At 50.8% G+C, this 23,439-nt stretch overlaps 2 protein-coding genes across 6 annotated transcripts; one reads left to right on the top strand and one right to left on the bottom strand.

The window, feature by feature from the left end:
- Positions 1–1,000: 1,000 nt before the first annotated feature.
- VAMP7 (vesicle associated membrane protein 7) lies at positions 1,001–17,176 on the bottom strand. 5 transcript variants are annotated; one of them, XM_062006902.1, is made up of 8 exons: positions 17,069–17,176; positions 10,314–10,472; positions 7,419–7,476; positions 6,705–6,842; positions 5,574–5,664; positions 5,048–5,115; positions 3,635–3,727; positions 1,001–2,937 (listed from the first exon to the last, which is right to left on the bottom strand). In XM_062006902.1, exons 2-8 carry the CDS (start codon positions 10,457–10,459, stop codon positions 2,869–2,871), a joined length of 663 nt encoding a protein of 220 aa, XP_061862886.1. In that variant the 5' UTR covers positions 10,460–10,472; positions 17,069–17,176; the 3' UTR covers positions 1,001–2,868. The 5 variants fall into 5 exon arrangements, with proteins under 5 accessions (XP_061862886.1, XP_061862885.1, XP_061862884.1 ...); XM_062006901.1 differs by lacking the exon at positions 17,069–17,176 and adding an exon at positions 16,504–16,592; XM_062006900.1 differs by lacking the exon at positions 17,069–17,176 and adding an exon at positions 16,436–16,550.
- Positions 16,532–21,800, top strand: LOC104558426 (DNA-directed RNA polymerases I and III subunit RPAC2). Its single transcript, XM_062006905.1, has 5 exons — positions 16,532–16,656; positions 18,941–19,038; positions 20,171–20,247; positions 21,151–21,233; positions 21,543–21,800. The coding sequence occupies exons 1-5, from the start codon at positions 16,618–16,620 to the stop codon at positions 21,588–21,590; spliced, it is 345 nt and encodes a 114-aa protein (XP_061862889.1). The 5' UTR covers positions 16,532–16,617; the 3' UTR covers positions 21,591–21,800.
- The last annotated feature ends 1,639 nt before the right edge of the window (positions 21,801–23,439 follow it).

Genomic DNA, 23,439 nt, shown 5'->3' on the forward strand with positions numbered 1-23,439 from the left:
TTCATGGCACTTGGCACCCATTGTTTCTAGAACATCCACAAACAGCCAGTGCAGAACCGAGTACAGCAAACACTTGCAAAGAGGAAGCTCTGTAGGATGCTGTACAGCAGAGAGCACCTTTTGCATCAAGTTTGCTTTAGAAGAAATAAAAGCAGGGAGGAGACAGTATGAAATTGCTCTGTTCAGAGCGGTTCCTGTAGCACCCACTCCTCTCACCAGGGAAGATGATGCCAGCCCAGGCTGGGGTGAGGGGGCTGTCAGCCCCTTGGGCAGCAGTGACAGTGGAAGTATTTACCTCTGGGGGTGAAAGCTGAGACACTGAGGTTGGGTTGGTCACAGAGCAGCAGCTGTAAGCTCTTAACAGCAGTAAGAGCTTCCTTCTTGTGTTGCATTTGCTCATTCTAGTAAATACCAGTGTTTTACCATAAACTCCCTAAGCAAGAGCTGGGTACCATTGTTTCCTGCCTGAATTCTTTGGCATTTTTAATACAAATGCACCTGAAGATGGCCAGCCTGCTTCAGGAGAGGGCCAGCTGTTTGCTTCTGGGCCACAGATCAGGAACACTTGAGCACAAAGCCCAGCTCTGTACAAACTATCACACTAATGAGATGTTAATTTAAGCATTTATCCTTCCATTTTTCTAAGCTGTTCTCATACCATATCCTCTTCCCTCAGATTTCTATATTCTGTATCAGCCTGAGCCCTAGCAGCTATCATTAGAATGCACCTTTGCCTCAAACCAAGATAACAATCAACTGAACTCAACAGTTTTTGCAAGTTTAAGAGGAAATCCAACTCTCTCCTACCCAGGCCTGAGCCTGTTTCCACAACCTAATACTGCAGCAGCGTTTAATGTTCCTGAGGGAGATGAGAAGCTGCAGTGCAGGGAACAGGGAATCATTCTTCTAGAAAAGGGGCTTCTTCCCCTCCACTGTGAGTACTTCCTCCCCAGAGTCCACAACCAGGGCCAGCCCCACCTTTCACAAAACTAAGGCAATCTGCTTTCTGTACAGGAATTTTATTTAAATCAAGTTACCTTTGTTTTTACACTAATGCCTCAGTGCATCCTTTAAAAGGAAAGGAAGGAGTTCTTTAAAAAGTATTTGTACATAAGACAACAAATGATAGAAATGAACAGAGTCACATCAACAATCCCTACGACATGCAGAGCTGTACACAGGGCTGGGGGCTGCACGAGGAGGTCAGGGGAGGGAAGGCTTTCTCCAAGCTTTACAGTTGCTGAGCACAGAAACAGCAGCCAGTGCCCCTAGCACTGCACAGAACCACATTGCATGGTCTGCTTATCACCCTTAGCTGAATTTCAGCCTGGAAGATGACAAACCTGAATAAGCTAGACCTGCTGGAAAGCTCCCAGGTCAGTGTAACACCCACCAACAAAAGCAAAGGAGGAGCAGTTACATGGCATCGTGACTGTAGTGCAGGGAACCCACGGTCCCAACCAAATGCCTTGAGTTCAGTCACTGGCTGAAGCCTCCCCTTCCCCTGTCTCCCCAGCTTCCACCCACTAGGAGGAGGCCACTTCCTTTGGAGGCTGGCTGATCCTTTAATGAGATTTCAGTTCTGTTTCGTCTCTTGGCACTGAGTCTGCAAGAGACAAGACCAGAGTCTCGACACCCTCAGTCCAGGCACTAGCAACTTCGGCCCCGGGCAGCCAGGATGGGCCTGATGTTCCCATGTCCAGCTGGGGCAGAAGCAGTGGCACTCACAGCTTCTGCCAGCAGCACATCACCACCCTACCTGACCCTACATTTGGTGACTAGCCTGGGGTTTGTTTCTTCCTCTCTTATCCTCTGAAACAGCCTTTCCTCTTCAGATCATAGAGAAAGTGACCCTCCATGAGCTCCAACCTCCCTTCTCTGCCCCCGAGTCTTAGGGTGCACCTCCAGAGTAGAAGCACAAGCAGCAGGTACCTGACACCTCATCAAGTCAGAGCAAGAGATTGGCCCCCAATTTCAACTGAGCAGGTTGATAACATTATTATTATTCCTTTTAGTCCACCCTCAAAAGAACAGGAGAAATAACATGTGAGAAAGCAGATACATTACTGCAACCTTGACTATATGCAACCATCTCCTTTACTGTATCGATTTAGCCACAAAGTAAAAGAGGAGTAGATGAGGAAGGAGTGAGGATGAAGAGGCAGCCATTCCAAAATGCTGAGGTGACCCAACACCCTCTCCTGCCACCTGCAGAGACACTTCCAGGAAAAGGGAGATTTCACCCAGAGGCAGCACCTCCCCAGAGTGGGTGAAGCCTCGGCCCCAAAGCCATTCTTGTTACTACCAGTCTTACCCCTGCAACCTCCAGGTGCTGGAATGGCCCAGACTTCCAGGCTGTGCAGGTACAAGCCCCTGGAGCTCCCATCTTTGTAGAAAGTGGAAATTCACATCCATCCATCTCATCCCTATGCCATGAGTTTGGCTCAGCCCACCCCAAACCACCCTTCAACACCATCCTATAGGTCAAGAGGCATACCAGCAGAGATGTTCCCCACTGCCACACTCCCAGGAAAGTGCAAAGCCCCAGGGACAGGGGGTTGAGCATGCACAGAACCCTCCAGAGCCTGACATACCACCAGCCTGCTGAGAAGGGGGAGGTTGGGACAGAGAAACAAACAAAACAATCCCTTCAAGTAATTTAAAACAGCCCATTCTCAAGGCTCCAGCTGCACAGAAGCACAGAGCAGCTGGGCCTGTTTGGGGTGATAAGGCAAAAACATCTGAAGTCCTGGAGGGATGGAAGAATGAGGAGGTGTCAGTAGTGAAAGATTAAGAGTTATTTAGTAGGTTGCTTCTTCACACTCCTGCGATTCTCATCTCCAAGTGACCAGCACCAGCTGCCTCCAGTTACTTCTGCACACAGCTTGGCCACGCCAGCCCTCCACAGGCAGCTGACAGAATGATGTAGATGATAACCTGGAGAGAGAAAATGGCCACCTCAGCACAGCATCTTCCTCTGGCATTCAGCCAGCTGCTGACTTGGCCTGGCAACCAACAGACAGGTCTGGCACCCCCCAGCTACCAAACCCCTAAGGAGCTTGTCAAATGCCCCAGAGGGCTTGGTACCAGCATCTCTGCCTCCACACACTGGCAGCAACATGGGCTGAGAACTGGCCTCCAGCAAAACACAAAGGAGGGTTCAGTGGTGACAAAGTGCTTCATGCATCTAACCTGCAGCTACACTTCAGCAGCCTCATGTTAGCACTGGCTGCATTTGTTACAGGCTGGAGGTTACATCCTCACTCCAAAAATGCTACTTCAAGGTCAAGTAACAAGATACCAACAGGACTGAGGCCTAAAAAGCCATTACAGACAGAGCATCCACAAACTCAGTATACCTTAGCTCCTAACAGCTGGCAAGGCAGCTCTGACAGACATTGCACAAGGCAGACGGAACTGTCTGCAAAGCTTTCCCTGCTGCCTTGACAGGAAAAGCTGCCCAGCACAGTGCTGCTCTCACCTCACAGGAGACCATCCAAACACTTGTGTGACAGCAAAGACCCTTCTCAGCCCAGAGCTGAGTATTTGCAGGTGTGGAGTCAGCAATGTGCTCTTGGCACTTTCCAGCAGTGAAGACTGACTTGGGAGCTAAAGTTTATTGTGCTCTACTTACAATTGACACGATGATGATGACGATGGTAAGCTTGAGGTTCTTCATACACATGGCTCTAGCAAGGTTCCTGCTGGTAGTTTTGAAAGTGACTGACTACAAGAGAAAGTAAAACAACTAATTAATTCCTGAACCTGCTGCAAAGGAAGCTGCATCCCAGGACACTACCTGGAGAGGCTTTTCCTAGGCACTGCCTCCCCAATAACTCAAACCTCTGCACTTATCTCCTCCAGAGCCATTTAATTCCTGCAGTCACACCAGCACAGAACTGAAGGGGCATCAAGACTCTCCCATGCTGCTTCAGGGGCAAGATCAAGTGTGAGAGTTCACCCAGAAGCAGCTCAGGGCTGTGCCTTCCTACCACAGCTTGGGAGAATCAGACAGGACAAGGATCAGGTCACCATAGAGTCCTGGTTGGGTTCTCATTTGATTCCCAACCTTTTAAGAATCAAAGTGCTCCAGACTATGGAACCACTGATGCAATCCCCAGGATGTTACAGGCAGCCTGGTGACTACACAAACACCTGCCTGAATGAGACAGCCCCTGCTGCTGCCCATGACAGCAGCTCCATGGCAGGTGGACAAGGCCTGGAACGCCAGAACTTCCCTCCAGTGGTGGTCAAGGCTCACAGAGGAGCAATAAAGCACAGACCATTACTCTGAACTTTGAGAGCTTCAGCCCTGGATCTCCTGAGACTGGGCTGAAAGACATTCACACTTGAGGCACATCCCATTCCCTCACTTTCCACGTAGTTTCCACAAACCAACACTCCTTGGAAGAGCTTGGATGTGAATTCAGCCTCAGCACAGCAGGAATTCCAGCCCCTTTACCCAAAGCATTGCCTCAGGTTGCATTACTTCTTGCCACCACTGGAGGACCCGGTAAGGTTTAAACACCGGATAGCTGATGGGCAGTATTCCCTGCAGGCACCCCTGCTCTCTCACTTTAGCACAGATCCTTTTTCCACCTTTGAGATGTTTGTATTTCCTATTGCTGCAGATAAACAGAGTGTTTTCCCTGCTTTGGGCATGAGAGATGAGGACAAGAGGCACCCCCACTCGTGTGTTAGGTTGTGCATGGGTCATAGCAAACGGGAGCAAGTTGAAGATGGTTGTTCAGCAGGACAAGCGTGTCCTTGGGAGCAAGGCCTTGGCCATCCTGTTTCAGATGCAGGGGATGCCTTAATTCTCCTACAGGAGCTGCAGGGCTGGGATGCAGCTTGTGAAACAGCTGTAAGGATGCAGGGGCACTCAGAGGACATGTGTGTGACACAGGGAAGGACTCCCTCTAGATCTAGATGCTTCAGTGTCTGTTTAGAAGTGGCTCTAGGTGCTGGTCTTCACCTCCACTGCCCCCAAGGAACACAAGTGATGCAGTAACACTTCCCCCATTTCTGAGTTCTTCCCCACACTTACTGAGTCCACAAGATTCTCTGTTTTATCAATCAGCAACTCCAGCTTCTCTCCTCTTTGTGCCACAAGGTCTGGAGAAAGAGACAAAAATCCAAATCTGTTGGTAGAATCCCAGTGCCAAAAGCTGCTCCCAATACCTCAGCCCAGCTGAGAGCCTGGAGCTCTTGGCAGTGGCTTATTGGGTAATTCTCAGCCTTTCAGAGACTGCTCAGCAACACCACTAGAGGAACCGTTTGCCATCACACAGGCTAAGTTTGGGGACTCCATTTGGGTCAATTCCACATCTAACTATTTAAAGTGGTCAGATTTGTCAAAACCCAAACCAGAGCAAAGAAACAAAGCTATGGAGGAGCATCTCCCTGAGAGCAGCTGCAGGGAAGCCCCAGAGCAAACAGACCCAATCCAGAGGATGCTTCACCCCATCACAAGCTCTGCAACACTCCAACAGCATTCTTTCAACCAAGCCCAAGAAACAGTCTGCAGACCCAGGGGTCCCCCCCACCCCGTGGCCCTGAGGGCTGACAGGTACCGATGTTCCGAACCATGATTCCTTTCAGCTCATCAATCTGTGCCTGTGTCTCTGCCACCTGGTCAGGGCCTTTGCTCTCTGAGTGGTATTTCTGCAACAAACAAAGAGTGAGTGAGAGCACAGATCCTCAGCATGGCACTTCAGTTCCTCCAGACAAACTAAGGGAAACTCCTGGTCACTCAGAACAGCACAGACTGAAATGTGAGCCTTCAAGTTACTCCAGACATTTGTAGGTGGGTAGGAGACCAAAGCCTGACTCTCTCAGCCACATACAGATCCCACATGCCCATCTGCTCATGCACTGCAGGAGCTGCAAGGCAGACAGGGGCCTGCAGCTTCCAGAGTGCCTGGAAATAACAGCTCCCTTTGACAGTCTGAGCAACTGGCAGCAAGGAAGGAAAGTGAAGGCAAGAATCTGTGAGGTGTAGTTCACTCATTGTCTGGGCTACTGTCAGTGGTCCCACTCCCACACATCATTTCTCAACTACTTGTGAAGGCAACACACTTTCATGACCTCCACTCCTCTCTTGCAGAGACCCCTGTCACTTCATGCAGCCAGCTCTGCAGTGAGCATGAGGGAGTATCCAGCAAATCTCTGGAGACTCCAGCACATGTCTTGGACTGTAACCCAAGGGCAGTTATCCCTCCTCTCAAGAAGGAAGCAGTACCATAAGCAAATACCCTGTCAGCCTTCAACCACATGTCACTGCAGTTACCATGGGGTGAGGAGGAGAGGTGAGAGGCAGTCAGGGATTACACAATTCTCAAGTTATGAAGTTTAGTGTAACAGAAATGGAGTGACATGAGTTTGTCTCTCAGTGACAGGGATGTTGGCTTGCACTGGATAGTCACCAGGAGCCAAATTTGACATTTCAAATGTTACCACTAAGATCCCTCTCCTTTTGTACCTGGTACAGAAGGTTGATGCAGCACTTTTAACTCCAACCCACTGTTACCACTGAAGCAGTGAAGCAACCCTGCTCCATGGTAAGGGTGAAGACAACAGCCACCTCCTGGGACTGTAGCCCCAGGCTCAGCATGGCACTTGGGTGCCAAAAGAGAAAATACAGGGAGAATTTCTGGGGAGAGGTTTGGCTTCTTGGGGAAATCCCATTTAGCAACAGATCTCACCAGCTGTGCAGCCAAGACACTCGAGAACTCGCTGTTCATTGCATAGGGAAGGGCTGTCTGTGCTCTTGAGCCATATGTGGTCTGAAACCTCTTCTTGATTTCATTCAGGAAGTTGAAGGCTCTGGATCGTTCAAAGTCCTGCAAGGAAGAGAACAGACCATGTGCAGAGCTGTGGCAGGTAGGGAATAACAAAGTGTACAGGGCACCAGAGCCAATTGTAGAGACAGTGTAATTACCAGTTCTTAACCAGCACGCTGTGCACAGCACTGGGGGATTGGACTGGTTATCCTGGGGCTGAACAGCAGCCAGATTTCAGTTTCAGCTTCCTAGACATTGCTGGGATATCTATAGTCATAATTCTGTGCCTGGTACCTTTCTCCAGTGAGGGAGAAGTTTTTGCTCCAGCACTTCCAGAACCGAGGAGCAATTTCCTGGCAATTAAAGATTAGCCTCTGCATCTACTCACTGGGGCTGCTAAGAGAGAAACTAGGCAAAAGCAGGAAGGTAACCTCAAAGCTAAGTATTCACATGCATTTGAGCCCAGGCTTAGATGTCAAAGCTATAACAAATGGGAGCACAAGCAGTAGCTCCAATGGGGAAACAGGCACCTCAGATTAGCACCCACTATTGATTTGCTTTGACACAGAAATACAAAAGAAAGCCAAAACCTGCAAAGACTCTGTCTGTGCAATAGCTGTAACCAAAATAACTTACATCATCTGTGATGCAGAGGTATATAATCCTGTCTTGGCAGATGTAATGAAACAGGTAACTGCAGAGAAGAAAACAGAGAAAAAACCAGGTCATTTGGAGCTGCCACAGGACAAAGCTTCTAAGAGACACTGCTGCCTGCAGGGCCTTCAGGGGCTGGAGATGCAAAAGAGCAAATTCCAGTTACTCTACAGGAAATCACACAGATGCCAACACATCTCAGCCACCTTTGCTGAGGTAAGTGTCTGCATTCTATAAGCTCCACTGAATCAGAGACCAGCTACACGTTAAAGGATCAGTGTCTCCCGTGCTGGCAGCACTCCATGCTCAGGGATGGCTTCGTGGGACAGGCAGCTGCCAAACTGCAGCTCCACATTCATCCAGCTACTCATTTGTTCAAACAAAACCTTGACAGGATAGCCAGGGGCAAGGTTTATGTGTAATCCTAATCAATGTGCATACAAGCATCTGTGCACTGGCTCACATGTGACAAGGGCTGCAGTGAATTGAGCGACCAGAAAGAGAATACTTGAGTGAACCTCAGGGGTGCAGGGACTCACTGCTTCAGCCCTGTCTGTAGGGTCAGTGCCTTTGGTTTCATTGCAAAGGCTGAGGCAAAAGCAACCACAGCAGAAAATTAATTAGAACAATGATCAGGCTGGAATCATGTGGCTTGGTTAACTATTCATGTAGAGATGCCTTTGGTGGTGCTGAGCAAACACTGATGGTGGTGAAATGCAACCCCCTGATATCCTGAAAAACAGCACAAACCAGTTCAAAGCAATATTTTCCTATTAAAGTTAAACCAAGCTGTTATTTTATGCCCATCAGAACAAAAAAACCCAGCCCACAACTTAGCTCATACACAACTAAACCCAAAGCAGAACTGATCAGAGCATTCTAGATCAACCCCCCGGCTTCAGCTGTTGCTCTTCTCTGACATTGCCCCCTCATCCCCATTCGATGCTCCTGCAGGTGACATGTTCTGGGGAGTGCAGCAGAAAATAGAGGTGCAAAAAGGCCACACTAATGCTTTTTTATCCCCTTAATTACAAACTCTTTGAATCCTTTCACTTTGCCATTTGTGTCTTCCCAGGAGTTTCCCCAGTAAGCAAGTGGAGCCTCGTGCAAACTCCAGAGTAAAAGCACCTTTGGCACATGCTGCCAGCAGCTGCCTTGTGCAGCTCCAAGGGCAGAGCTTGACACTGTCATACACAGGCTTTGGGTTATATGACACTGAAATCAGCTTTAGGGGGTGGCTGGATGTGTAGTTTACTGCCCTGGAGGTCTGTTCTCATGGAAACAGGAAAAAAAATCAATCCCTGCATATCTGCAACTGTTTCCCCTCCTGCCTGGAAGGAGACAGGTCGAGCTGGGCTGCTTCTACCTTGCAGGCTCTCCAGTGACTTCTAGAAGAATCTCAATAGCAGAGACAGAACAACTCCAAGAACTTTTGATGGGAGAGGACTGGTTTTCCTTGGAGATTACATAAAAGACACAAAAGTTCTTAAGACAAAAAACTCATGAAATGAGTTTGAGACATTTAAAGTGAAAAGAAACTCCCATTTTTTTTCTTGGTTCCTGTTCCCAGACACACAGGGAACGGGGCAATTGTCCAGCCTACATGTTGGGACCCTGGCAAGGCAGAAGGATCCCTGAAACCCTATGGACAGGAAGAACAACAAGTCCTTGTGCTCACTCAGCTCACAGCTTTCACGTTCTGCCCAGTTATCAGGGTCCAGCAAAAAGAGGCTATTCTGTATCTCTGCAAACCCAAACTCCTGCTTTTTGACAGCAGGAACAAGTTGCCAGCTCCAAGCACGAGTGTGTGAAAATATTCAATCCCCCTAAACAGGTGGCTGGGAACTCTTCCTTCTCCTCTCCTAGAGGGAAGGCAGGGTTGGCAGCTTCACACCAAAGAGGTGGTTGTCCAGACCACAGGAAAAAAGCCAAGGTAAGACTTGTCAGCAGACATTAACTTTAGCAGAGGAGACACTGATGGTAGGCTCAGAGCCCAGAGCTGCAGAAAGGCACCTGTATGTTTTAATGGCATAATGCAAAGCACAGCAGCCACCAAGTGCAGTGATCTTCTGCCACATTTGTGAAATCCTCATTAAGAAAACAGTCATTAATGAGCAAAAGACTGCACATTTCATAGCTTGCTTTGCAAAGGCAGGTGCACTCCCAAGCCAGGGGAGGATGCAGGAGGACCACCCCAGTTCTCACCTCCTGAATCCTCGGGCAGCCACAGCAGCTTTAACACAACAGCCTGGGCAGTGCTGAGGATCTGGCCACGCTGCCAGTTCCAAAGACAGAGCTGAACTGGGGTCTAACACTTCTCAATGTGCCTTCCCCAGAGTTCTTTCTGTAGTGCACACCAGCACATTGACTCACCTTCTTCACATGTGCAGTCAATCAGCAACATGAGCTCGGATCCCTCCATTCTCCCAACACTGACCAAGGGCTGTCCAGGGATCTGCACAAGCCTGGGAACAATCCTTCTGTCCCACAGGCTGGATTTGTGGTAGCTCAGGCTGACTCTACACCATTTGCCAGCACAACTTAGAGCAAACCAGGATCCACAAGTGATCCTAAGAAAGGTGGCACTTTTTCCAAAAGCCTTGTTCAAACCTCAGCAAAAGACACCACAAGCCAAGTACCAAACACTCCTGCAGTTCTATATCCACAGCTGAGCATCCCCCAACTTGCTTTGCAGTTGCATAAAAACAGAAAACTCAATTCCTCTCAACTGCTCTGGTATTTATTGCTGAAGGCTCTGTGGAAAGAAACCAGCTCCTGAGCTGACTGCACACTCAACCAGCACATCCCAGCCTGGCTGTGGTGACACTCCATTTTCCCCTACTCTCCTCCCATACCCAGAGGAGCAGCACTACTCACTTCCCATGTGAATAGGTCAGTTTGTTGTTTTCAGATGGTATTTTTGCCAGGATCTGCTCTGTCACCTCCAGGAAGTTTCCTCCACACCAGGCATGTTTGGCAAGGATGGTTGTGCCCCTGGCCACCACAGCGAAGAGGATGGCCATGACTTCACACTACCTGGAAACCAAAACCAGAATTAGACTTATAAAGCATCACAATGTCAACAGTATTTTCTCTTGTTCAATACTCTGACAGGATCCCATTATCAGAAGGCTTCTCTTGTTTCCCCTTTTAGAATCTGCTCAGAATGGCACCAGGACAATAACCTCCAGAAGGTTTCTCTTATTGTGATTGCAGGTGTCCTACAGTCCATGAGCCCATCAGGAATTCTGCACTACCTTGTTTCCCCACAGATTTCTAGCTATTAGTACTCTTTTTTCCCCCTCTTCAACTGAGCCCTAAGTGGTTTTTTGCTTGTTATTGGAAAAAAAATCTCCCTGCAGCCAGCAAGCTCCAGTTCAGAAAGGAAGTCACTGGCTTGCAGCTCAATACACAGGCCAAGGCCACCATCCCCACACATGACTGCCTGAGGTAAGGCCTTGGCTTTGGTTGCTATAAAACTGAAGCAGAAAAAACAGCAACTTGCTGAAGAGTCACAGCATACACATCTCTCTTCATGGTCTAGAGACATTCACTAGGTGTAATGTTGTCTGCACTTCCCAAACTGGCAGCACATTTGCAGCCTCATTACCCTCAGCACACACCACTTCCACACAACAACCTCTGAGGGCCAGACTCCCATGAAGAGCTGGAAAAAGGTGTCTTTGTCATACAAAGGGACACAATCAGCTCAAGTATCATCACATTAATCTACTGACAGACACAAGGCTTAATATGTGAAACCACATGTCAGACCACAACTGTGACATCTGCTTGGCTGATCCAGGACATCCATAAGCCTCTTTTCTGCTTAGGAAAGACTTAGGAAGACTTTTGACACTGCAAAACCCCCAAATCTTATTTTTCACTTTGCACTTCACAGCCCTCATGCTGCCCACCTTGTTTTGGGCCTAGAGACATCTGTATCCTGGCTGGAAAGAGCACACACCTCTTTCAGTGCAACCAAGTAGCCCAGAGACATCTCTAAAAACACCTGCAAGGGCATAGAAGCTGTTGTTCAGCTTCAGGGAACAAAAACATGTGCAGAAAGACTGAACACAGGCTATGCCCAGCCAGGTTTTCCACCCCTCTGGCACTGACTGATGTGACCAAGTGATCTGTTTTGTACCAGGGGTCCCTAGCAAGCACTGTGCTTGGTGCCCTGAGGAGCTTGTGCTGTCATGTGAGCTGACACACAACCAACCACAGCAGCAGTGCAAGAGGTGGCAGAGCTGTTAATGAAGCTGAGATATAAGCACTGCCCTGCTGCAGCCTGAGTCTGAGCCTCCCACAGGTTTAAGAGCTCAACACTGGAAGGGAAAAACGACTCATGGATTTATTCAGAGAACAGACCCCCTGGCTAAGCCACAAGCTCCTGGTTGCACTGAGGTGTTCAGAGACAGTGCTGCCAAAAAGAACAGAGGCAAAGGATGAATGTGACAAGGGGCCACAGCAAGCCAAGTGAGATGCAGAACAGTAAGAGATCTCAAAGGCACTGCTTTGGAGCAGACTGGCCAGCCAAGCACACTCTAGAAAACCAGACAGAGTTCTTAATGCCAGTAACAAGGAGGGGGGAACACCCCAAAGCCTCACACACGCAGGCACAAGCTCCCAGAGAAGCTGTTCTCCTTTGCTGCTTCCTCCCCACTTCAGTTACTGAAGCCCTTTCAGTGTGTTACTGGCCAGGAAAAGCAGGGTGCTCAGCAGCAGCTTTCCCAAGCAGATTTGCTGCTTTCAGTTCCTCCCAGCCTGAGCTGGCACTCCTCTGACCCCCACGTGTGCTCCTTAGCTCTGCCAAGCCCAGGGGGGAGCCCCTTGTGCTACTCTGCAGTTTGCTCCTCAGAGCAAAAGCTGTTTGCAGAACAAAGGCAACTCGTGGTGTTCACCTCCTGCTCTTTTTGAGGTGACAGATTCCCTTGTTCTCACTCTGTCCAAGTATTTACACACCTGGATTCCCAACTGCTGCTCCCATTTGGGTGCCAACCCCATCTGGGCACAGCTTGGGGCTTTAAACAGCAGGATTTACATCCACCTGACACGCTGCACAAAGCCTGTTAGGAAGCAGAGAGGTGAAGAGTGTCAGGACCAGCAGCCCACCTTTCCCTACTGCTGAAGGAACTGGGGTGTGCAAATAGCTGCCTCCCGCCCTTCCAGGCTGAAGCAAGCAAGCTCCAGCTCATTCAGAACCGTGGGTACAAAGAGGTGACAAACAACTAGGTCTGGCTTTTGTTTCCTCCCACAGTCACAGGCATGCTGGCTGCAGGCTCACAACTGCCCTCTGACACCACACCTGGCAGCACTGCAGAAAAGAAAAAACAACTTCTTTTCTATCTAAGAGATGTTTAAACATAAGGGCAGATGGTGGCTTTCATGGTCAAATAAGCAATGTCAATGTCCACCTGAAGACGACTGTGGAAGTTACAGGACACAGACAAGCAAGGGGAACAGGTTTACCCCTTATACACTTTCTAAGGAAACTTCTCAGCAAAAAGATACCCAAGGAGAAAGAATATAAAGCAGAGACAAAGTCAGGCTGTGCTTCTCAGTGCCTGAACTTCAGGGCTGCTCTTGCTCACTCACTCCTCTTCTCCTACAGGAACAATGCTGAGTTATCCAAAGGCCTGTGAAATCTCAGCACTCCCAGCTTACAGCAAACACCAAGAAGTTTAGAAACAGGCTTCCAAGGCATCCTGTCATCTCTTGCAAGACTTTCACCACCAAGATCATCACATGACAAGCAGAGAGCCATTTGCAAAGAAAGCAAGTCATCTGTAAAGCCTCTCAGAAGCCCGACCACAACCTTCTCCTTCCCGTGTCACCGAGCCAGTCGAGTGTTTTATTGCTGCCCCACTACAGAAAGCTCAAACTTCCTTCCAGAAGCTGCACTAGGAGAGCTCACAGCACTGAGCTCTCTGACATTCTGACACGGAAGACTGCTGTGGACAACCTTGTAGAGTTTGCTGGGTTTTTTAAGGCAGCCTTAAATTGCTGCATCAACCACACGTTGATTGCTTCAGAGCAGGAAGAGGAGTCTCAGATTCGTGATATGATGCTGCCTCTGGCCTTTAAAAGCTGCTCTCAGCTCTTGCAAGGTCTGCAGCACTGTGCTTTGAAGTCTGAGGGTCACAAAGTGGGGCTCCAAGTCAACTCACCTACCTCTAGTTAAACACAAAGAAGTTACTAATCACAAACCCCCCTCCACTGACTTGAGGAGACCAAAAGCTTTAGCCTGATGCTCACATCACTTGAGACAGGAGCATCTGCACCTGGCATTAAGCAGAAGTGGGGATTACTCAGAGCTAAGACACAAAGGAATGAGCAACTCCTTAGAACCTTCCTGCAGGAGTCACTGCCTCCACCTGAAGAAGCTGAAGCAGAAGAGAAGCCAAGCAAAACCACAGGTCCAACACATTTGTAGACAAAGATGAAAGAAATCTAAACCAAGTTAAGCACTTATCACCCCAGAGATGAGGACAGCCACACAGCTGACACTGATCTTGGGAAAAGAAATGATTAACTGCCACACAACTGCTCTCAGTGTCATGATTAAAGAGACAGCAGCTCACTCCTGCCTAGAGCAACAGAGAGCACCATCAATATTTTCCCACCAAAAACCTGTGGCCAATAAATAAATCAATGACATAACTGCTCAATCTCTCACAGGTGATGCTCCACAGCCTTAGACTCACCCCAACCTACACCTTAGCTTCCACTGGAAGATGCAAACACCACAAACTGCACTTTGTTTTGTTTCCTATTTACTCTCCACCTGATCTCTCCAGGTGCTCCCAACCCCCTTTTCCTAACAACCAGGAACTGCTGAGCAGTGCAAGTCAAAGAATTACAGTTACAACACTGCTAATGAAACCAAAAGGAATTCATTGTACAACCCTGTCCCTCAGGTCCACCAAGACACACTCAGCTGCAATGTTTTGGCCAGGGAAGCACCTGAAGCAGAACTGTTGGTGGGTGGAACGCAACCAGGTCACAGCCAGGAATAAACACACACAACTAAGCCTCTTGGGCAATCAGGTGACAGCCAAATATCAAGAAATCAAACTCTTCACAATGCAGTCACTCAACAAACAGGAACAATATAAAGCAGTAGTTGTAAAAGAAAAAACCTCCACCAACCCTCCCCCTGCCACACACTCTGCAGAGAACCAGCAGCTTGCGAGGCAGGGAGCGACCAGCCCCAGAACTACAGAGCCCACACGAGCAAACAGACACCTCAGTTCCCAGAGCAGAACAACTCCAGGTTCAAAATGAGGATCATAAAGCACTTCAGACAGCTTCTAAAGATCTCCACTCTTGTAATAGTGGATATCTGCAGAACTCAGGTTAGTGAGGTGAGAGCTCCATAGTACCATGAGTAAGATGACACTGAAGGATCCCCCAGTCCTGAAGCAGCAAGGGAACCAACTCCCTGAATTCACAGACCTCAGCCTCACTTAGGAGACAGCAGCCACCTACTTTGCAGGACATTGCTCCAGCTTTGAGCAGGATGGATTAAATGAAGTAAAACAGATAAGCAAGGAGTGTATTCCTGTCTATAAGCAGTCTCTAAAATGCATCTATTACTTGTGTTAGTAACACAAATCAGTGAAACTGCCAGAGAACGTGGCATCAGTCAGGAATGAAATCCACTCAAATCAATCTCTTTGTATAACCTGGGGAATCACAGCTGGTTTGTATCTAGACTTACAGTACTGAACAGCTGCAAGCAGCCAAGAGCAAACCTTCCTCAAAGAAAATCTCAGCCATAGATACCAGATAGGTTTGGCATAGAAAGGCATCAAAACAGAAGGGAAAGGGCAAAAGCCTCCATCCCTCAGACAACACTGCAGAGCCAAAGAGCTCCTCAGGCAGTGCCAGAAGCACTTGGCAGCTGGCAGAGATGGAGCACAGAGGTGAGCATTGCATTTGTCTGGCGGTGAGTGTTTGCTTACTGCAGGTCACGCTGCCAGGCGCTGTGCCCCTGTCTGAGAGGTCTCATGGTGTGGGACAGGGCTCAGACTAACTTGCAGCACCTTCAGGAATGTCACAAACAGGTTCAGTCTTCAACATGACAGTTAAAACTCTAGTAGGGATGACTTACTATTTGCAAAGGAGATCCAAACCAACTTGTTTACTGGTTTAACTTCACTGAAGATGTGGAATAAACTCTCAGGCAGCAGTTCAGGCAGCTGGGGCACAAAGCAACCCCAGAGAACTGTGCCCATCCTCTGTCAGCTGTACTGCCTTTGCCAGCCAAGGGAGACTCAGCTCTTCTTGGCCAGAAAAGTCTCAGCCTCAGCACCAACAAGCGATGCAGGAGGTTACTGCTTATATTCCCAACGAAAGCAAAGGGCATCCCACTACTGCTGCCTTTAAACATGAAACAAACGTAGGTGTTGCAACCCTGCCAGTCACCAACTGCCTCACTGCAACCAGATCGTTTCAGTATGGCAACTGCAGCAGAAAGCAGCCTAGACTTCCCTTTAACCCCTCCTCGGCATCTGCAACTTGTCCTTTCTTTAAAGGATATCCCAGCGTTAAGCCCCGTGCTTTATTTGTTCGCTTTCAGCCTGAAAAGCAAAGAGACGCTCATTCACCAACGTTCAGCTTCCGCTATCTCCATCGTGACGGAAACAAACTGGAAGCTAAGGTTAATCCAGCTTCTCTTCCAGGCCCGTCATCTTTCCGGGAAGGCTGCGTTAGGCGCTTGACAGAGGCACAGAGAAACGGGATCCGACAGCGACTCAACACCCATCTCTCCCGAGGAACCGCGGACCCCCGGCAGCACCTTCCCCTGCAGCCCCCCGCCCGGCCCCAGCGCACGTCCAGAACCATTAACCACCGTCTCCTGTCCGAAACCCACGCGAGCCTCGGCCCCCGGTCACCCGAGCGACGCGACACTCCGGGGTTCACCCGCGGCCTCCTCCCGCCCGTGCTCCAGCACCCCGGTACCGGCAGCAACCCCCGGCCCGCCGCCTCCGCACCGCAACGGCCCCGCGGCCTGTCCCTCCGGGGGCGGCAGAAGCGGAGCCCCGGCCCCGCCGCCGCTCACCGGCCGCCGCCGCAGCAGGGAGCGCTCCCGGGGCCGCTCCGCAACCGGCGCCGGGGCCGCCGCGACGCCCTTCCGGCGGGGCCGGAGGCCGCTGGGAGCTGTAGTGCGGCGGCCATGGCGGAGGAGGGCGACAGGAAGGCCGCGCTGGAGATGGTGAGGGACGGACGGGAGAGAGGGAGGCGGCGAGTGCGGCTCGGGCTGCGGGCCCGGCGGCGGCTGAGGCGCTGCGCTCCGCGGCAGCCGGGGCCGGAGCGTCCCCGGGCGCGGCCCGGCGGCGGGACCCGCTCAGCACGGCACCGCGGAGCAGGGGCGTTGCGGCCTTGGCGTCGCGATAAATCGCGATAGTGAGGGTAGAGGGAAGGGAAAGGAAAGGGGCTTCCGCGGGTCGGCCCCGGACCGGCGCCTCGGGCCGGTAGCGGGAACAGCAGCGCTCCGTCCGCGGCCCCGCTCCGCGCCGCTCCCGCCGCCTCCCCGCTCACCTCCCCGGCCAAGCCCCCGCCGAGCTCGCCCCGCCGAGCACTGTCGCCCCGCAGCCCTGCCCGGGCTGTCCGGAGCCCGGCTGTACCTGGCATGGAGCTGCTGCTCCGTTACCGTGTTTGTGAACAGCAGAGGGAGAAAGCAGCCGAGGAGAGCGAGCAGCCTTCCCCTAAATGGGAGGGACAGAGTGCAGTACGCCTTTGAGTAGAATTTCTTGGAAGTTTAGGCGTTTGAGGGAACGTAAGCAGCCAGAGGTCGGGAGTGATCCAGTTAAAAAGTAGTTAGGGCTGTCATTTTCTAAAGCAAGCCTTGCTTCTGAAAGATTGGTTGCTGAGCACTGCGTGACACGAGGCCGTGGCGGCTTTGCCCGTTGGCCCCAGGCCCCGGCAGCATGCTCAGTCCCCGCTCTGACACTCGTTTCAGGTTGCTGAGCCCTGTGGCGACAGTTTATGGACCCTCTTTCCCTCTCCAGGGCTCGTTACAGGCAGCAGAAGGCACTAGATGGCACTGGACTTCAGGCTAACAGGATAGCAGCTCCCAGCCGGCACCTACAGCGAGTCCCCTTGACAGGGAGAGCTGACATCTCTTGGCTCATCTCTGTCTGCCCATCAGTGGGAAACGGGGAGAGATGAGCAGCAGGAGAAACAAGTGGGCTCTGTAAGATGCCTGGGCTTAAAAGCTGCCTTTAGGGAAGGCTTCATCCAACAGCTTTCCACAGTCTCTCAAGCTCCAGCCCCTAAACTTTTCCTACCATCACAACAGACCCCAGAGTCTCTCAGCAATAGCCTGGCTTCTGCTCTAACCTTCCCCAGGTATTTTTCTCCCCAGGATGAGGAAGCCCAAGCCTCATCCTGCAAGTCTGATGTGATGAATGAAATTGATCTTTGAAGTCTGCAGCCCGTAGTCTTTGAAAAAAAACCAAGCTCTTGAGTATGAGTGGTGTTGATAATTCTCATAAAGGCTCCCTTGCAAGGCCTCAGAGAAGAGGCTGAGGCCCATAGCTGCTTCTGGGAGCTGGAGGAGGTGTAGCAGGGACAGTGGCTCACTGCCTGCCTGTGTGGCAACTCACACATCTTCATACACACCAAGGGAAAGTGGGTTTGCCACTTGTTACCTTAATTTAAGCACCAGCAAGACTTAACTGCTTTGGTTGTGGAGGTGCTGGGAGGTGAGGAAGCCCTTGGCAGTCCCGCATCTGCCTTGTTGAGGTGATGCTGCCTTATACCCACCCTTCTGTGATTGCTGGTGCTGGAATCTGTTCCTCTATAGGAGTCAATCTGTTTCCCTTCTGAACTGCAGAGCGAATTCCCTGTGGCAGCTGAACCTACACAAAGAGAAATGAGACTGCTGAGGGGGGGTTTTACCACCTGAGGGATCAGAAAACCTTGGAGTGGTTGGGGATTTGGCCAGGGGCAGGATATGGAGAGATCAGCTGTCCTCTTAGCCTGGCTCTGCACTTAACCTTGAAACCTCTCTCTGAGAGGAGGAGAGGAAGCTGCTGAGGGCTGGCTGGGCACGTCAGGCTCCATGGAGGCTGTGCTGAGCCTGGGAAGGTCAGGGGCTCGGCAGCTCTCTCACAGCCAAGCGATTAATTAGACAACGTGTTGGGTTTGGAGGGGATCCCAAATGGGTCTTGGTGACAGAGCTCTTTCAGGGTGCTGGAGGGGGACAACTGGGGCCACACCAGCCCTAAGAGGCTTTGCTAACTTCTTCCCACCATGAAGCTCCAGCTTCCTGTGGGCTCTTCTCTCCTGTGAAGAGGAAGGATGCACAGGCACTTGGATAACCACGGAGAGCTTTCTCTGAGGCCTGTAGTTTTGCAGCTCTCCCTCTGCCATGAAGGCCACACAGCAGCACCTGAGACCTACCCAGCTGAGCACAGCAGTTTATTCTTCCCCCTCAGGGCTGGTGTTCCTTCCCTCAGAAGAAGCAACACCTCTTCTTTCCCCATTTTTGGCAGGTGCAGGCAGATGGGACTGATGGGAACTGCATCACGTTTGTGTTGCATGATGAGGATCACACACTCGGCAACTCCCTCCGGTACATGGTGATGAAGAAGTGAGTGGAATGATGGTCACATATGTGTGGGTACACATGGCCAGGCAGGGTCTGTGTCCCCTTCTGGGACAAAAGCAAGCAGGAACAGGCAGTGATATCCAATTCATCATGCTTGTGTGGGCATGCAGGAGCTGATGCTGGGAAGTAATTGTCCTGCTGCCCCATCAAAATATACAAATAGGTTCATGTCACAACACCGATCTCATTCATATTTACAGGTGTATAAATGGTGGGTGTCAGGAGGTTGAGACATCCCTCTTTTTCTGTTCTATCTAGTGACAGGACAAGGGGTGATGGGAGGAAGTTGGAACACAAAAAGTTCCATTTAAACATAAGGAAAAACTCTTTCCCTGATGAGATGAGGGAGCCCTGGCACAGGCTGCCCAGGGAGGGTGTGGAGGCTCCTGCTCTGGAGGCCTTTATACCAACCTGTACGTGTTCCTGTGTGACCTGATCTAGGTGGAGCTGCTTTAGCAAGGGGTTGGACTGGATGATCTCTAAAGGTTCCTTCCAGCCCCCACCATTCTGTGGTTCTGTGTCTGGTTGTTATTAAATTGGGCAGCACTGTGGGTTTGTGAAGCCTCAGAAGAATTACAGGAGGAAGTCTTAAATGGCAGCTGCATGGCAAATGTCCTGTGAATTCCTCTCATAAATCACCACAATAAGAGGCTTCTTGCAGAGGGCTGCAAGAAGCACACAGCTGTCCTGCCAACTCCCTCAGCTTCTGCAGGCAGATGCCATGCAGCCTGCAGAGCATCTTTGTAAGTCCTTGCAGAGCTCTAGACCCATCAGCCACTTCTGCCCAGCAGAACTGCACTAGGTTTGTGGACAGTGAGGCTTCCAAGCATCCAGGATCCCCTGTCTGAACTCTGCAGGCCTGCCAGTGGACCACTGGTAGTGTCAGGATGGTGCTTACAATTGTGCCAGCCACATCCTTGCCCTGCAAAGCTCCAGCTGCAGCTCAGAGATAGATGGGGGTTTGTGAATAAGGTTGCACAGGTGGTTTCCCTTCAGCACATTCCTCTCATAAGCCACTCTGAGCCTCATAATGTCAGGGCTGACCTGAGGCTCTGACATCCCTGAGATATGCTGTGGGTTGGCCTGGGTTTCACTGCTTTCTCCTCTCCTGCAGCCCTGATGTGGAGTTCTGTGGCTACTGCATCACACATCCCTCCGAGAGCAAGATCAACTTCCGTATCCAGACCAGAGGTATGGGCTGTGCCTGGGGCCCTGGGTCCTGTGGAATTCCCCCTTCTCATGTCAGATTTCCACCACAAGTCATTTATTTAAAGCAAAAAACTTTCTCCCGCAACTGCTGTGCCCAGTTGCTGAGCTGGAGAGGCTGCTCTGAGCTGTAATGCTGCAGCTGTAGGGCTGAGACCGTTGAGGCTCAAGGAGCTCAGAGCCTTGCCTGGTCCCAGGTACCTGGGCTGGCTGGCAGCAGGAACTCAGCTCCAGTGGAGCACATCTGCTCTCTGTCAGAGGTGATGGGTGCTCCATCTTGCCCCTAAGTCAGCACAGGGATTGGAAGGCAAAGCCAGTGTGCTGATGAGGTAATTTGTTTCTGCTGCTCCTTCTCAGCTCTCTTGCAGCTTTGGTTATCAGGCTGTGACCTTTTGAAAAGCCTCATCAGTCTCTTCTGTCTTCTGACTTGTCTCCCAAAGAGAACTTAGCACTGACAGCTCTGAGCCTCCTGCAGTCACTCGCTCCTCCCAAGCCCTTCAGCTCAGACCACTGCCCTCCCTCCAGGTCCTGCAAGCTCCACAGCTTGTCTGCTGCCTAGAGGAACAGTATTATTTCATTCCTCATGGGGCCGTTCCCTCGAGCATCAGATAAGTAGAAGCCACTTCCTGGAAGCAACCATCTAGTTTGTGCTTGCTGAGTCGTTTCCTAACAGTAATTAGGGAAAGGGTTCCCCATGGGATGAACTGCAAGGGTGAGTGTCTGTAATTCCTGTGCCACAGCTTGGATCAGCTGAGCTCAGCTCAGGCAGCTGCTGGGGGCCTGGAAGGAGGGAAGTGTCCCCATCACAGGGACCCAATGGTGGTGGGAGAGGGCTGCCAGCCCCTTTGGAAGCCACCTCCCCTCTCACTGACATCTTCTTTCCCAAAGGGACCCTTCCTGGTGTTGAGCCCTTCAGGAAAGGACTGAACGACCTGATGGGTGTTTGCCAACACGTGCTCAACACCTTTGAGGTGAGACTACTGCCTCAAGAGCTATGGGGCTTTTTTCTATCTCTTGGCCTCAGAGAGGACAGGAATGTGCTGAGACCAGTGCCACAGGTGCTTCTGACCTGAAAAAACTATCAGGCTTTTCAGATATTTGTGGCTTGGCCTGGCTTCCTTTCCCTTGGGAGTGATTGCAAAGTACCTGATGCTCTGTCAGAGCTGCTCAGGACCCTCAGCCTTTGGAGAAGTCACAGCAGAGAGGAGGATGGTGGCACTGTGGAGTGGGACTCACTCAGTTTCACACTATTAACCTCTGTCCCTTGTTCTTGTTTGCAGAGCAGCGTGAAGGAGTTCAGGGCCCAGAGGGAGGAAGAGATGCAGTAGCATTTGGGCATGGCAGTGCCTGTGGATAGGTCTGACATCTCTGTGTTGAATTCCCAGTGTCAAGCACGTTGGGTTGGTTGAGGTTTTTTTATTGCTGTGTTGATACAAACCTGTATTTTCTCTAATAATAAAGTTTAAGAAGTTTGCTGAGCAGAGGGGTGGAAGGTGCCAGCTGGGAGGCAGCTCTTTCACTCCTCTTTCCTTCTCCAAGTGTTTTTGCAGTTTCCTGCCCAGGATTTTCAGGTCCCAGAGTTTGTAGGTACTCTGGTGCACAGGTCCCCAGGGAGCAAGGAAGTTTAGTGCTCTCTAACCTCAAGCTTTTAGAGAGACAGCACCCTCTCCTGATTTAAACCTTCCTGTTACCAGTGCAGCTGACTTCCACAGACAGGGCCAGCCTTCCTTTTTAAACTGATCACTATAAAATGATACTTTGCTCATTTGAGGGGTGAGATGAGTGAAAAACCACTTGCCTTCTTTAAGCTCCTAAAGAAGGCAGACAAAGGCAGGTCCAGACTACTCCCCTCCAGCAGGTTTAAAGGATACAAGGCTGTAACCCCTGCTGGCAGCAGGCCAAGTGGAAGCCTTTTGTTGAGTGTAATGTGGCATGAAATTGCAGGGGTTTTCCTGCTCCGTGTGGGCTGCAGGGTTGGGAACCTTTCTGCTTTGCTCTGCACAGGAGAATGTGGCTCATCTCAGCACTGGAGCTCTGCAGTTGCCTAAGGAACCTGCTGCCACTCCACTCTATTCAGCAGACTTTGCAGACCCCCTGCTGCTGAGGGAACAAACACACAGAGATTTTCCTTTCAAACACCAATGTGTTTTAGTAACCTCCAGAGGAATAAGAGAGAGGATGTGGAACGTCAGTTTTGCTCTGTAAAATCCCTCTTTCCAGTATGAACTGACAGATTGGGTCTCTCTGACAGGCTGGGGTTGGCTTTGTGCTCACAGGCCTGAGGCCAGGCAGACTCCTGAACTCATTTCACAATAAGACTCCTTTGCCTCTCAGTTTGCTGCAGGGGATCCATCCTGCCCATGCCAGTGTGGTCCCAGGTCTATAGCTGGTAGCTGCTGTGGCTTTGCTTTTGGCTAATCCTGTCTGGCCTTGTTTCTTCATGCTGGAACCTGGGGGTGGTCCATGCATGTGTTCACAGCACAGTGTGGGGAAGAGGGGCTGTGTCTGATGGGTGCTGCTGTGTGTCTCACTGCCCTCCACAGGCCTGGGAGCTTTCTGATTGAAGAATTCCCCAGCCCAGGCAAGAAAGAGAAGCAGGAAAGCAGTTTCCCCAAGACAGGGAGAAGGTGAAGGGGTGAATAAACTAGGAGCTGACTAATGGCCCTGGGCTCAGCATCAGCCCAACAGAGAATAGCTGTTTGTAAAAGGTCCTGAAGCCCAGCTGGTCACTGACCTGCTGGTCCCTTCCTCCAGCACCTAGGGCATGCTGTGGGCTGGTTGCATGTTTGCTGGACTGGGCTGGGCTGGAAGGACCATGTGGTTTGTGGAACTCCTGTGCTTGGGGAAAGGAGGGAAGGATGTGCCTGCCTGTAACTGTACAGCTCTGCCCTGTGAAGGGCAGCAGGAGCTGGCAGCAGGGAGCTCTCTTCACCTTGGCATTTCCATGAGCAGCTGCAACCGGGCTGCCCCTGCACTCCTGAGGGTCATAACTTCCCCTCTGAGCTGAAAGTGGCTGGTCTCAGCCTTGGTTGTAGCCTGAGGGAGACCTTCTGGGGATGAGAAAGTGCCATTTGGATGCTAGTGTAATAGAAGAGCTTTAAAAGGGTGCTGTTTCCTGCTGGCAGGAGTTTAGCTGCTAATGCAGGAGTGATTAAATCTGCTCTTGGAGCATAAAAA

This window comes from Colius striatus, chromosome 13 (assembly GCF_028858725.1).
Source record: "Colius striatus isolate bColStr4 chromosome 13, bColStr4.1.hap1, whole genome shotgun sequence".
NCBI lineage: Eukaryota > Metazoa > Chordata > Aves > Coliiformes > Coliidae > Colius > Colius striatus.

Bases quoted from the DNA above. Each gene is read 5' to 3' on its own strand.
- VAMP7 (XM_062006902.1), bottom strand. From the start codon at position 10,459: ATGGCCATCCTCTTCGCTGTGGTGGCCAGGGGCACAACCATCCTTGCC. The intron at 7,477-10,313 runs GTGAGTAGTGCT...TCTTCTCTGCAG, and splicing joins CTGACCTATTCACATGGGAA to TTACCTGTTTCATTACATCT. The intron at 6,843-7,418 runs GTAAGTTATTTT...TCTTCCTTGCAG, and splicing joins ACCTCTGCATCACAGATGAT to GACTTTGAACGATCCAGAGC.
- LOC104558426 (XM_062006905.1), top strand. From the start codon at position 16,618: ATGGCGGAGGAGGGCGACAGGAAGGCCGCGCTGGAGATG. The intron at 19,039-20,170 runs GTGAGTGGAATG...CCTCTCCTGCAG, and splicing joins CGGTACATGGTGATGAAGAA to CCCTGATGTGGAGTTCTGTG. The intron at 21,234-21,542 runs GTGAGACTACTG...TCTTGTTTGCAG, and splicing joins ACGTGCTCAACACCTTTGAG to AGCAGCGTGAAGGAGTTCAG.